The 13,334-nt window shown below is 51.8% G+C and overlaps 1 protein-coding gene across 6 annotated transcripts in view; it reads left to right on the forward strand.

Moving 5' to 3' along the window:
• The window catches only part of DAAM1 (dishevelled associated activator of morphogenesis 1), a 98,276-nt gene that overhangs the window by 55,162 nt on the left and 29,780 nt on the right, over positions 1–13,334 (forward strand). For all 6 annotated transcript variants that reach the window (XM_069783181.1, XM_069783186.1, XM_069783185.1 and 3 more), the window contains 2 exons: positions 9,025–9,096; positions 11,737–11,831. In XM_069783181.1, coding sequence (XP_069639282.1) covers positions 9,025–9,096; positions 11,737–11,831 — 167 coding nt within the window. The remainder of the gene's footprint in view (positions 1–9,024; positions 9,097–11,736; positions 11,832–13,334) is intronic.

Raw genomic sequence — 13,334 nt, forward strand, 5'->3', positions numbered from 1 at the left:
GCTGCCAATTTTGGCTCCTGTTGGAAACAGACTGTTAAGAATCAGGCAACTTCAGTCAGACTTTGATTCCAAAAGCCCAGTTTGGAGCGTTCCTAATTTTTAGCATTTTCCCCATTTTCCTGCTGGTTGCAGTGCTCCCTGCCACAATTGCAGAGACCAGTTGCAACGAGCTCCATCTCGAAAGAGCAGCACAAGGCAAGACAGAAACACTGCCCAGCCTTTTCCTGGGGGTTTTCCTTGAAAATCAGCTTTGCTGGGCTCCAAAATATCTTGTGCTGTGGCTGTAGCCCATGTAGACAGGGCACTCCCCTGCCTCAATCGACAGCCAAGGTGTGTGCAGCACAGAACGCATCTGAATATTTGTCCTTCCAACACGTTCCCTGCTGCTGTGTGCCATGTCTGGGTGCTTCTGCTTTGCCATCGATGTCATCCACTGTACTCAGCTCCCCAGAGCGCATCCCAGTTGTTGCATGTTTTATATATTCCCATGATGGGCAAGATTTGGTAAAAGGTGACTAAAATGAGACATTTTGTTGGGCTGGGTTGACCTGGAAAGGGAGCTGGCAGCGCCTGGCCTTGGCACTGCTCGTCGAGAGGAAATAAGGGAAACCAGCTATTCCCCAGGCTTATTTCCTTCCCTGGAATATTTCCCCCTGGCCTGCAGCCCTGTATCCTGGTTTCTCTGCCCTGCAAGCAGCTGTTTTTATCCCAGCCCACAGTACGGGCTTGGCAGGGCAGAAGTTTTGTCCTCCCTGATTCTCCATCCATGGAGACGCCAGGTCTGATCCCAGCCCTGACTCTGCTCGGAGCAGAGGGTTGCGCTAGATGAATTCTTCACGGTCCCATTCCACCCGCCTGCATCACCCTGTGATGCTCTGGGGGGGCAGGGGGGGAGCAGAAAGACAGACAGCATCTCGTGATGGGGTCTGGCGAGTCTGTCGGCAGCGACCCAAACAGGAACTGAAGTCTACATTAAATCCAGCAGCCGTGCAGTGCTTGGGTCAGGAGAGAGATTTGAAGATTTTTGGAGAGACCTTCTTTGAAGTCGTCAGCCCCCTCTACGGCTGTAATAAAGCAGGGAAATGCAAAGGTGGAGATGCATTAACAGCGGGATGAAATCTGCTTTTAGAAGTGGTATTTCTGGAGGATGACTCGTTTCATACCTCATCCCGAAATATTTCACTCCCTGCTGGCCCCGCTCTCCAGGAGAGGATATTGCTCGGAAGCGCGGGGAGGAAGCAGGAGGGTTTCCAGCTTTAGCGTTTCTTTGGCTGCGGATTTGCTTCAGTGAAGGAGGGCGACTCAGGATGGCCTTTCTCAGGAGGCCGTGCTCCAAAGGGAGTTAATAATTAACACTTTGCACTTAGTCTGCAGCACCTCTTAATTGCGGGAGATTTGCCTCCTGCCAGCCAATGTACATAATGTTAAGCTGTTAAAGCAGCTCGCTGGGTGATTTTTTATGAGCCTCAAAATATGGGTGGATACAGGGGTGTTCAGGCAGAAGCTTAGCATAAACAACCAGGTGGAAGGGATTGGCAGTGAAAACCAGCTCAGGCAAAGGCAGGGTCTGACTCTGCCCCACTCCCTTTTGATTCAGCTGAGCTCTCTGAGCATCTGTAAAGCTGGGGTAGGGGAAAAATGACCAGGGATACCAAGCAATGCTGTACTCTTTAAGCTTGTGTTGAAAACCCATTGGCATCGCTAATGCTGGGTGCATAAAATTTCCTCAGGCATCAGGTATAAAACCAAGCTCCCTTCGCATTAGGAGAAGGCAGCCGTGGTGCTTTTGCAGGGGAGAATGGGGAAAAATGTGGTAAATGGGGAAATGAGTGATGGCTTTCCAATAATACTGTATTTCCCAGCCAGACAGCTTCTTTCCTCTCTGACTGCGCCTTCCACCCACTCCCTCCAGAGAGCTTTGCTTTTTCCAGCTCACTCTTCTACTTTTCCTGCTCAGTCCTGCAGCTCATTCATGGGGCTTGTGTTGCTGCTTCCTTCATTTAAAAAACCATCAAGTTATTATTTTTTTTCCTGCAGTAGCAGAACTAAGAGCAAAAGCTGACAAAGATGGTATGCAGGGGGAGGAGGAAAAAATACCTCGGCGTTTTGCCGTGCTCCTGGGTCACCTGGGATGGATGAGAAGTGTTTCATGGCCCCTGAGCATCCAGATATACCTGTGGTTATTGCAGCAGCAGGTTGAAATATCATCTCAGGTGTCATTTTCTCAGGCTGACTGAGAGAAACGATCTGTTTGCATGGCTGGGGGTATTTTTCAATAGGAAATGTTTATAGTTTTTATCTTTAAAGGTAATTCCCTTTTTAGTTCCAATCACAACACACTTTTGTTTAAGCAAGGTTTTTCTCCGTCTCTGGCCAAAAAATGCATCTGTTAGCAATCTTTTTGGATTTTAAAGTGAAGCTTTTCAAACAATGAACCAGCTGACTACGAAAGGCATCTGGTCATGCTATATTTGCTTATGGGGAGCATAATTTTTAAACCCTGGGAAAAGCGTACAAGGGCATGTGTGTATTTGTAGAGCAGAGGGTATAGCAAGTGTTAGCATACATAAAACCACTGGTCTGGGATGGGGTGGCTTGAACCCCAAGATCCCAGTTCGGGGGGAATCTGGTGAAGTTACAGCCCTTCGCAGCATTGTTCCATGAGGAAGGGGCTTCAGTTGTGTCATTTAGGTTTTGTTGCAGGGGTACCTGGGTGGGCCAAGCGGCTGGAGGGACAAGGGAGACCCGGAGGGCTACGGTGGGCCAAAGACTCCGCCAGCGCACACCTGGCAACAGCTCGGCCATGTCGGCAGAGCTGGGCTGGATTTAAACCTCCCATGCAGGCTGCAGACCTGTCGGTTTTAAAACCCATCCGCACCACTGTCTGCTTCTTTTTTGACCTTGCAAACAGCATCCAGGTGGATTATCCGTGGCAGGAAGGGAGGGGGGTTGTCCGAAACATGGTGGGCTGCCAGCTGCCGCCAGCTTTCCCTTGCTTGGCTGTTATGGAGCAGCAAGGAGGGGTGGGGAACCCTGTGCAAAATGAAAATGCAATCGGGAGGATGCATAAAAACGAAGGGGTTTGCTTCTGTTTTTACAGCAGATGCCAACTGAAGAGGGTTTTTTTTTTAACCCCTTGCTGTGACTTTCGTGGTGTGAAGTTCTCCTGGGGCAGACCAGCCTTGCAGGTGATGCCAAGAGGGAGGTGAACCATCAAAGTCACGAGCGTTGTCGCTAAAGGTCTCTCCAGTGTTTGCTCGGAGCTGGTTGCTGCGAGCCAGCCCTTTCCTTCTAACTTGGTTTCACCTTGAAGGGTCTAACCTGGTGTGTTGGACGTCAGGTGGGTGGGAAACCTGGCCGGCCGCCCTCCAGGGCTCAGTTACCCAAAGCAGCTCCAGATCCATCACCACCACCATGGGCTGCAAGTGTGGGAAGGAGGCTGCTGGATCAGAGACATCTCCTGCAGGCTGGGCATCTAAAAGGTGTCACCAGAAGCTTGATTTAGAAGCAAAGCATCCCTAAAGAAGCACTGAGGAGCTTCACAGGTGTCTTTCTCCCCACTGCCATGGGGTCATGCTGCAAGCAGGAGGGTGCATTACTCCCAGCAGCTGTGTTCCTGCAGGTCAGAGCAGCAGAGGCTGGTGGAGACGCACCTTCCAGGTGTAAATAACAGTGCCCAAACAGGGCTGAGACCGGCCCGCAAACTACTTTCAAGCCACCGCTGTCTGAGCCGCCACCGCCTCTGTGCTGCTGCCCAGTGTCCCAAGGATGGTCACTAGGATGAGCAAGGGCACTTCTGGCTGTGGGAGCTGCTGGCACCCCGAGGGGGAGGCATGCCGGCTGTGGAAGTGTCAGGCTTGTCACCAAGACGTGGCAGGACTGCGGAGCCTGAAATCTTCCCAGGAGGAGCAAAGGAATGGCTGGAGCTGGTGGATCGGTGACCTTTGCTTAGAAAAGCTCCCAGTAATGAGGCGCCTTGCCTGGGTGCTGCTTTCCCCACAGCACCCAGTGCTGACGGAGGGGATGGAGCTTGTTCATCGGGTTCACGCCACGACAACCCCCCGCCACTGCCACCACGGAGCGAAACAGCCGAGCAGCAGCATCCGTCAGCCCCCTGCACGGAGCCTGGGGGCGAAGGGGCAGCGGAGGCGAGGAGAAGGCACAGCAGTGCCGGGGCCACAGCTGATGTGATTTGTATTTTTGCCAGGTCCCTGGAAGGAAGAAGTGGATGTCGAGGGGAGCGGGTGGGAAATGAAGGAGGGGACAGGGCAAAGATTGCCCTTGGTTGCCCGGCTTTGGCGTTTCCTAATTTTTGCAGCAGAGCACGTGTGTCAGGGCCATTTCCTGAAGGACAGCGAGGGATGTTGGTGCAAATGTTACGGATGAGAAGGGATGCCTGTCCCTGCACTATGCAATTACAGCCATCAGCTTGCCTCTAAAAGAGCAGCTCGTAGTAAGCCACAGCATGGCATCAGGCTGTCAGCAGGGTTCGGATCAGCCCTCGCTTCTGTGCTTCTTGAGAACAAAGCGAACACAGCGAAGAGCTAAACACAGCCCAGAGAAGAAGAAATTGGGAAATGTTTGTGTCCCTGGTGCCAGACAGGCGAGATGTGATGGAGCATCCTGGAGAGCTGACGTTGGCGGTACTCAGCTCCATGTCTGGGGATCCCTTGTCAAAGGCAGGCAGCAAAACTCACATCCCCAAAACCCACCCTGGGTGCTGGGAAACCATTTTACAAATTCACCCTTTCAACCCGTGATGCCCGGAGAGGTTCCTCTGTTCTCCTGCCTCTGAGCAAAGCCTTGTGAGTCACTTCCCTCCAGGCTTGTCGCTTTGTCGGGAGATTTCTTTACCACCACCAAATGCACTAAAGGACACTTATCGGTGTGCTGTAGACCATTAGCCGCAGTAATTACCACTGAGCAATGTCCTGCAGTGAGCTGAGGGAAGCCCGTGCCCTGATCTTTGCCGGCTTTATTGTACAGTCCCCCTTTGCCTGGGAAGCTGCTTTCTGATGAGCCTGCCCTGCTGCTCATCTGAATTAATGAGGTTCTGCTGCACTTAATTGAGAGTGCTCTCTAAATTGGGGGTTTCAGGGAGGAAATGCAAGAGCCCGAGGGAGCCGAGCAAAGGGAAATATTTATAATGCAGCACGTTAATTATAAATGAGCAGTTTAGCCAATTTTGTTGTTCAGCCTCCCTCCGCCCCCTGGAGACCTTTATTTTTTTGCTCCACTGCTTCTTTTCAGCCCTAAATGAGCAGCAGGTCCGGATCCCTGCCCGCCTCACAGGTGTTCGCACCACGTGGGAAGGTCCTGGGATATGGGATGAGTGGGTCTCAGCTGCCTTCCCACCCCATTCCTCAGCATGGATCTCGCTCCCTGCGCAAATCTGCTGGCTGGGTGCATCTGGACAGCTCTTGGTGCTGTGCCGTGGTGGGGACCTTGCCACCCTTCCCAGTTGGTGTCGCTGCTGGGAGTGCTGGTGGGAGACGGATGCTCCTTATAAGAGGTGCTGGTGGTACCCCTGGGAGATGGGGAGGACCTCCAGTGACGTCTCCAGGAGGTGACAGGAGCTGGTCCTTTTTTGGACCATGTTCAAGGCACACATGGGTGCCCCAGCTCTGCCATCCCCCAGGGCACCGTTTGCATGCCAGCCTCTAAAGCAGGGCAGGAAAGCTGGGAAAATCACAGTCTTTGCCCACAGGCTTTGCAGGGTTTGTGCAGAGCCTTCCCGCAGCGGAGCGTAGGATTGCTTGGAGGGCTGGCTTGGCAGATGTGCACAGGGCTTGTGGCTCCCCAGCATCCCTCCCTTCTTCTTCAGTGCCTCCGTCATGTTTACGTGCTCTCTTTCTGGTGCATTTAGACATCGTGCTGGGTACAGCTGTGCTTTTGCACACTGGAGCAGACAGGAGTGTCCTTTAGAAAGGCGTGCAATGTGAGCTGAGAAACCAGAAAGACCTGGCTGCCTGTGCCAGGTGGGATCATCACCAAGCAGGAAGGTGGCCCGAGCCTCACCCCAGCCGCTTGGCATCACTGAGGAACCATGGGGTCATCCAACAGGACGGGTGGGCAACACTGAATTGGGCTAGCACCAAGAAACTGCCCTTTGGTTGTGGGAAAATAATGCAAGCGATGCTCTGCAGATTGAACCTGCCGTTGGGTACAGCCTGACCCCATATCCCCGTGTCCCCATGGTGGTTGCCTATGGGCAGTTCCCCCATATCCTGCTCTTACCTCGCTCTCAGGAACTGGTGGTCCCACCTGGGTTAAACTGTTGGCTCTAACCCACGTTGAAGAAATGATGTGTGTTTCCCTGGGGTGACAAATACTTTGCAAAATACGACAGTTCACATTTCTCGCCCAGCTCAGGAGAAGCAGAAGACCTTCCTTCAGCTCTGCGAGAGGTGGTGATATAATTTGTGCCTTTTCATTCGACTCGTAAATATGAATTACACCCCTGTTTCTCAAGCCCCCTGACGCTTTCTCCGTGCTCCTGAGCATCTTTCTGACAACCTGGATGTCTTTTGGCAGGCTGTATGTGAGCGGACATGCCAGCTGCCGGGATTCCTGCAGGCACGGCAGATGTTCCTCTGCACAATCCAGCAGTGGGAAGCTCTGAGCGACCAGATAGATAAAAGTGGCCGTCCTCTTCCCAGCCCCTTGGGAAGGTGTTGGGTTTCCCCCACTGTGGCAGAAACATCCCCCTGGCCATGGCTTCAGGTGGCCAGACTCGATGCTGGCAGGTGACAGTCCCTGCATGTGGTCCCGGACGTGGCCAGAAATGTGGCAGGAGGGCAGCTGGACGGTCCCCGGGTTATTTGGAGAGGTTACTTCACCAAGTCAATTTGCCAGCGGATGGCGAGAGGTCTCTGCACCTCCGTCCTCTTGCCTTTCCTGCAGGCAAGTTTTCAGGAGAGGGGAAAGCAAAGAGAAGCCAGCACATCCCGTTTTTTCTGGCTGCGAGAAGACCAAAGGCATCCCTGTCTCTCCCCATCAGGCTGGGTGTTGCACACTCAGCCAGCAGATGAGCATTTCTCTTTTTTTTAAGCACTATTTGGTCAGGATGGGGATGGTTTTATTTGTTGCTAGCAAAAACTAGTTGTCAGAGCATGACTATGAATGGTCCTCCATCCATGCAGAGGCAGGCGGTGGGACCTCCTTCAGGTTTATTAGGTTTGGCACTAGTAGGACAGATTTTGCTGTTGTTTTTCTAACATCTCAGAAAAATTCTTGCTCTCTGCTGATTCCCACTTGGGTTAAAAAAAAATGAAATGTGGAGGGCAGGCGAATCAAGTGTTTCATTCAAAACCTCGGTTCTTGGCAGGAGAAGAAGGGGAGAACAACCCAAAGTATTAACAGAGAGGGCAGGGAGGGCTGAATGCAGTCTTCTTGCTCAGGAAAGTTATTTTATTTGCTTTAAGCTTGACCAGATCTATAGAAGATTAAAAAAAAGTGAGGCTTGTGGATGTGCATCTGTCAGCAGGCAGCCTGCCCAAGGGCATGGGCAGCCAGCACGGAGAGCTGCTCGGGGTGATCTGGTTACTGCCAGACTGGATCACGGCTGCTAGGAGAGGACTGGAGGTGGCCACAAGGGTGGACGAGCAGCTTCTCTTGGCCCTCAGCATGTCACAGAAGATTCCAGATGGTTTGCCAGGTCCCTTGTTGCTCCCAGACTTCTTTTGTCCCCATCCCAGAGCCAGGCACAGCGAAGGGTCAGGTCTGCGGGGATGGGCTGCACTCCCTGGGGGGGAACTGGGTCCCGTCTAAATTACCTGTCGCTGACTCCGTGTTTTCTCATCTTGGCAAGCTGCGGCTTGGAAAGTTTGGATGCACGAACATTTCCCACGTATGCCTCTTGAACTGCAGTAAATATTTGGGCTCCTTGGGCTTGCTGAAATCAGCTGGAGGATCGGTAATTGTCTGCATGCACGGACGTGGGAGCAGAGGAGTAGGTCGTCCAGCTCCCACCGTTGCAGGCAATTGCAGTGTAGGATGACCTTTGCAAACATCTCTTAAAGTGAAGGAGTGGGGAAAAACTATGCAGCAAGTTGGGCTGTGAACTGAAGATGGTTAGTGAGGGAAGGTGCCTGGGATTTGTGTAGTATCAGTTGACTCTACAGCCTAGATATGTGTGGCATTTCAGCTGTGAATCCTTTTTCTTCTTTTGATATAAGTTTTTAGAGGAAAATTCAGGGGGGAAAAGGGTTGATTTTGAAGTATTCCCTCAAAATCTGCATACTTGCTCCAAGCAGTCCCTGGGGACATGCAGCATAATTTATCTGAGCTGGGCTCAGAGGTCCTTCAGTCATGTCCTACAAGAACATAGCAGAACCTGAAAACTCCTTGTGAGTCCCACCAGATGCAGGGCATCGTAGACTGGGATGATGAAATGAAGCTGTGCATCATTCAGTGTCATAGATCGTGGGCCCAGGGGTGACATCCTTTAACAGGGCATGTTGCCAAGTGCATGTTCCCTCCTAACAACTGATGAAGCTCCCAGAGGAGTTGTCTGTTATGCCTGGAGTCTCTCTCAGGATGTTGGTAAATCATGGTCCTGCTCCAAGAGTGGAGCCTAGTTCATGTCACATTTATTCACTCTTCATTACTTGTAAAAGGCTCTTGTTTTTTTCCCCAAAGCACATTCATCAAGGCTGTGCAGCCAAAACTTCAAGGGCACTGTAGAGTCGGTACAAGAGAAATCTGAATGTAAAATTTCACTATGGTTTCTCCGAAGCTGATAATCACAAGACTGATACGGTATCGTTGGGGCAGAGTTTGGTCACAGGCAGATGGTGTAACATAGATCGTATATAAAATATGCTAGTTCAATAAATCAGGTGATGTTCCCATAGCTGGAGCTGTCAGTGGCGAGCTCAGAATGTAGAAAGTCACACTTATATTGATATAAAGTAATGCAAGAGCTCAAGGGCGCTTCAGAGGTGGTTGGTCATGAAGGGCAGGGGATGTTAACACTATTTCTACTAATCTGCTGTCTTTGTTTCACTTTTTTCCCCTCCCCAGGACCAGGAAGAAAATAAAGGAGCCACCAGCTGGCCAGAGTTTTATATTGATCAGCTGAATTCAATGGCTGCTGTAAGTATTTCCCCAATGCTTTGGTGCTTGCGAACCCCGTCTGGGGCAGCAGTGCAGTGGTGGCAGTCGGCAGCACAGCCAGCGTTGTGCCCGAGAGGGTGACAAAGTTGTGACCTGGCTGTTTTCAGCCTTTCTGGTCTGCAGATCTCTCGATAATTTGGAGTTGGCAGTAGCTTGCAATCTGTCCTAGCAGTTCAGAAACCCCTGATGTAAGGGTTTAAGGATATCTGCCATTAGACCAACAGATACAGCTGGAAAACAGAGGCATTTTCTATGGCAGGAAGGGCATTTCATCTTGTCCCAGGCTGGGAGGCTGCAAGACGGATGGCAAACAGCAGCTCTCTGTATAAAACCACCAGGCTGGTTTTTAAAGACCCCGTTTGATTGTGCAGTGCTGCTGGGGCACCAAGCTGCTGTGGTTGCTTTGAAGCTGATAGCTCCTGTGCTTTTTCATGGATGCCTGCTACCACCTTGCTCCTGAGACAGCCTTCTGCGCTGGGCGGCCACAGTGAAACACGATGCTGCTGGTCGTCCGTCCCATGAGGGACGTGTTTAGATGTAATTTTATGAAATGCTTTCTTGCCAGGTGAGACAGAAATAGCACTCTTTTCTGTAGGAAATACAGTTTATTTCCTGCAAGGCTGCACAGTTCAGAGCTCCTCCATCCTCACTCCTGCTTTCAGAATCAGAAGGTGCCGAGGTTTGTGGCCGCTGCACTAGAGATGGGAGCAGCATGGAAAATGAAAAAGAAAAGCATAATTTTTCTTTTTTTTTTCCCCTGTGTTTGCCCTGCTGTCATGGGGCCAGGGTGACGGGGAAGGTAGGGCTGGGTGGGGGAGTGGGGACAGAGGGGTGAAGCAGAGGGCTGCGAGCCAGGAGGGAGCATTCTGCTCCCCTCCGCGAAGGCAGGGATGCCCAGGGCTGGCCGTGTGCTGCTGGCCGGTCGAAGCCCTGAGCCTGAGCAGAGCTTGTGATCAAAGCCTGCCAGATGCCTGGAGGGTGGCTTTGATCTCCCTGACACGCTGCCGAAGAGGAGCTGGGTTAAATGCGGGCGTCAGTGCAGCTCTTTACATCTGCTGGGACCCTTCTGGGACCCTTTCTCCCTCCTTTGCTTCAGCCTCGGCTGGCGCTGGCAGGGCTCACCCTGACACCTCTGAGGGCCCAGCGCTGTCGGATGGTGCAGGACGTACCCAGGGTGTTGCTTTAGCTCTGGCCTTGGTTGCATGAGTTGGGGTGAGCAAGCCGTACCCCGTGCATGCCCGGGGCTGCAGGCAGCCGTGCTACTCGGGTAAAGCCGCAGGAGCCAGGGTCCCGGCCCCCAGTGCCAGCTTGATAGCAAAAACCGGTGTGGGAGATGCCGAGGGCATCCCGTGCACACAGCCACTGTCCCCAACATGGATGCACGTTAGGGGGTTGCACTGGGAGACCTGGGAGCGACAGGGTTGGCAGGACCCACCTGCTGACCCCGAGCGTGGCTGCAGCATCGCATCCCCTCCAGGCTGCAGGGCGTCCCCTGAGCCCCCCACCTCCTCTGCAGGGGCACATGGGTACCTGTTGGGACGCATGGGTGCCAGGGCAGGCTAAAGGACCCTTCTTTCTCCCCTACCCCAATTTAGCACCTTCCCTCTGTGGACCCCCAATTAGTATTGGCTTAGCCCCCCACATCCCAGCCCTGGAAATGCATCGAGATTCACGTCACCCCGATGTCACCTGCGGCGTCTCTGAGCGGGGTTCAGCCAGACACTTTCTTATGGGATACTGTGATGCGCTTATTTACCTCTCTTTTACAAAGTGTGTTTCCTGGAGGGTCGTGGGCTGGAGGGGACATGCCAGGATTTACATCCAGAGCCCACGAGTTGGGAAGCTCCTTGCCTGAATTGCAGCCTTTCCCTCTCTCTTCTCTGAGTCTGAGGGATGCAGGGGGACAGTCATGAGCATCCTCCCAACGTGGGCTTGTCTGGATGAGTTGCAGGTCAGGAATTTGGGGTGACACCACTCCTGCCTCCAGAGCGTTAACTCTGGAACTTAATGATCACACAGGACAATGCTAAGTGTGTCCTTTTGAGGTGGTGATCCAGCTGTCCCAGTTGTCTCAGGGCAGTGAAGCCCAGCATCTTGCCAGGGCTTGCTGGGGGGTGAGGACTGGTTTATGGAAGAGGGCACTGGGTTGCTGTGGCCTCGCTCAGCACTGCCTGATGTTTGTTTCCTGCTGCTTTGAAACAAAACCCAGGTGGCTGGGGAGATGCAAGGCCATCAGGAACACTGCTCCAAAACCAATGTGGGTTGAGGTGTCGCTGACTTGTGATGCCCCAAACACTCACAGCTTAATTTTACATGTGCTACCGAGTTGTCTGGGTGCTTGCAGGCAGCGTCTTCAGCCTAAAGCGACGCATTCACCCTGCTGTCCCCAGTCCAGTCCATCTCCTTGCAGACCACGGGAGTTTTTCCAAACTGCCCCTTTTCCCAAGTTCTGTGATTGCCATAAGGATCTGGACTTTTAGACTTCCAGAGTGGGTTTAGGGTCCCAGCTCTGTCCCCACGGCTTGGCACGGCATGGCAAGGTGGCGGGTGCTCCCACTCCTTGGGCACGAGCTTCGCAGGGAAACCTCCCCTCTGAAATCTGCCTTTCTCTTTTCACAGAGGAAATCGCTGATCGCTTTGGAAAAAGAAGATGAGGAGGAGAGAAATAAAACAATTGAAAGTTTGAAGACTGCACTGCGGACGAAACCAATGAGGCAATTCCCTTCCATTCCTAGCTTTGTCGCCGTGGTCATGGGTCTTGATTCCTGACCTCTAGTGGAGGGGGGGTTAAATAGAAATATAAATGGGGCCTGCTCAGGATGAGGGAGGCAAGGACCCTGAAACGCCACTTGCTTTTATCAGTTCACCTCTTGTCATTTTGTTCCTTTTCCTCGGTCCTTTTAGTGGCTGAGAGCCACCAGGACCTTCACATCTGTTCAGGGAAATCAGGTGACTTCTTTTTTTTTTTTCAAATTTGCTTTTGTTCTCATTGGAACAGAATGTAAAAATTCCTTCCAGATTGAATTTAAAAAAAAATATATATCCAATTTTTGTTGGTCAACCAGGCCCTTTGTTTCAACTTCAACTTCTCTTGCACTTTTTAAAGGAATAAAATCACATGAATCTTCAGGCTTTTTTGAAGAGACAAAAAAAAAATGTTGCTAGGAGGTTTTGATGGGGAGGATAAAGAAAGGGTGGGACTCTTTCTGAATGTCTGTATTTTTTCCTAAATTCAGTTTCTCTGGAGTCTGCATGCACACATCTGCAAAACCTTTAAGATGCCTCAGGTCAACATTTTCTGATGGGAAAATGTTTCTTGACCCGGTCTGGTTATGGAAGAAACAGCTATTGCTTGTAATTGCATTCCCCTCTTCAGTTTCTCTTTTGCAATGGTTCTGGTGATGGTACTTGGTAAGAAATTCCCAGGGTCGAGGGCGAGCACCCAATTTCCATGGAACCTGGGCACCTTGGGTGCTGGGTCCCCACAGTCCCCTGGGAGCAGGGCTGTTACCCAGCCATGAAACTTTGCAAAGTCCTTAAAAGTGGTTTGTGAGTCTGTCTCACTGGAAGTCAGAAGGATCCAGCAGGCTTTATAGACAATGTTACCTGTTGGACCTGCTTTTGCTCCCAGGGAAGTGAACATCAAATTTCCTATTGACTTTGGCTGGAAGAAGAGCAGGCTTTGAAGCAAAGAAATCAGTTTTCCCCGAGCCTGCAATTACCCCTTTTGTTGCTGCGCATCAGCATGGCTTGTTTCGAATTAAAATCATCCCAGTGCTGGGATGTTCTTGGCTCATTTGCTTTCCGAGCCCGTGCCTTTTGCCAAACCAGAATACACCCATGCCTGGATGGCATCGGGCAGGGAGGTCCTAAAATGCCTGAGCAGCATGCAGTGTTATGTCTGCCTGCTCTAGCGAATCTGCCTGGGGCACTGCCATGCATTTGCTGCCTGCTTTCTATTTAGCGGTGTTACAAGTCATCATAAAAATCAGAAATCCCTTAAAATTGGTGAGATGTACCTAAGGGAGGAGAAGGATGTGGGTGGTGAGGCAGGAGACGCAGCAGAAAGTCTGACAGGCGTCATGGTCATGGGCTCGGCTGACATTGGGGTGTCTGTGGCTGACAAGGAGGTGTCTCCAGCACTTGGGAGTTTCTTCCAGTCCTGTGCAAAAGTGGTCCCAAGCGAGTGAGATTTAAGACTCAGGTTGGGGACTGGG

This window comes from Haliaeetus albicilla, chromosome 5 (assembly GCF_947461875.1).
Source record: "Haliaeetus albicilla chromosome 5, bHalAlb1.1, whole genome shotgun sequence".
NCBI classification, from domain to species: Eukaryota; Metazoa; Chordata; class Aves; order Accipitriformes; family Accipitridae; genus Haliaeetus; species Haliaeetus albicilla.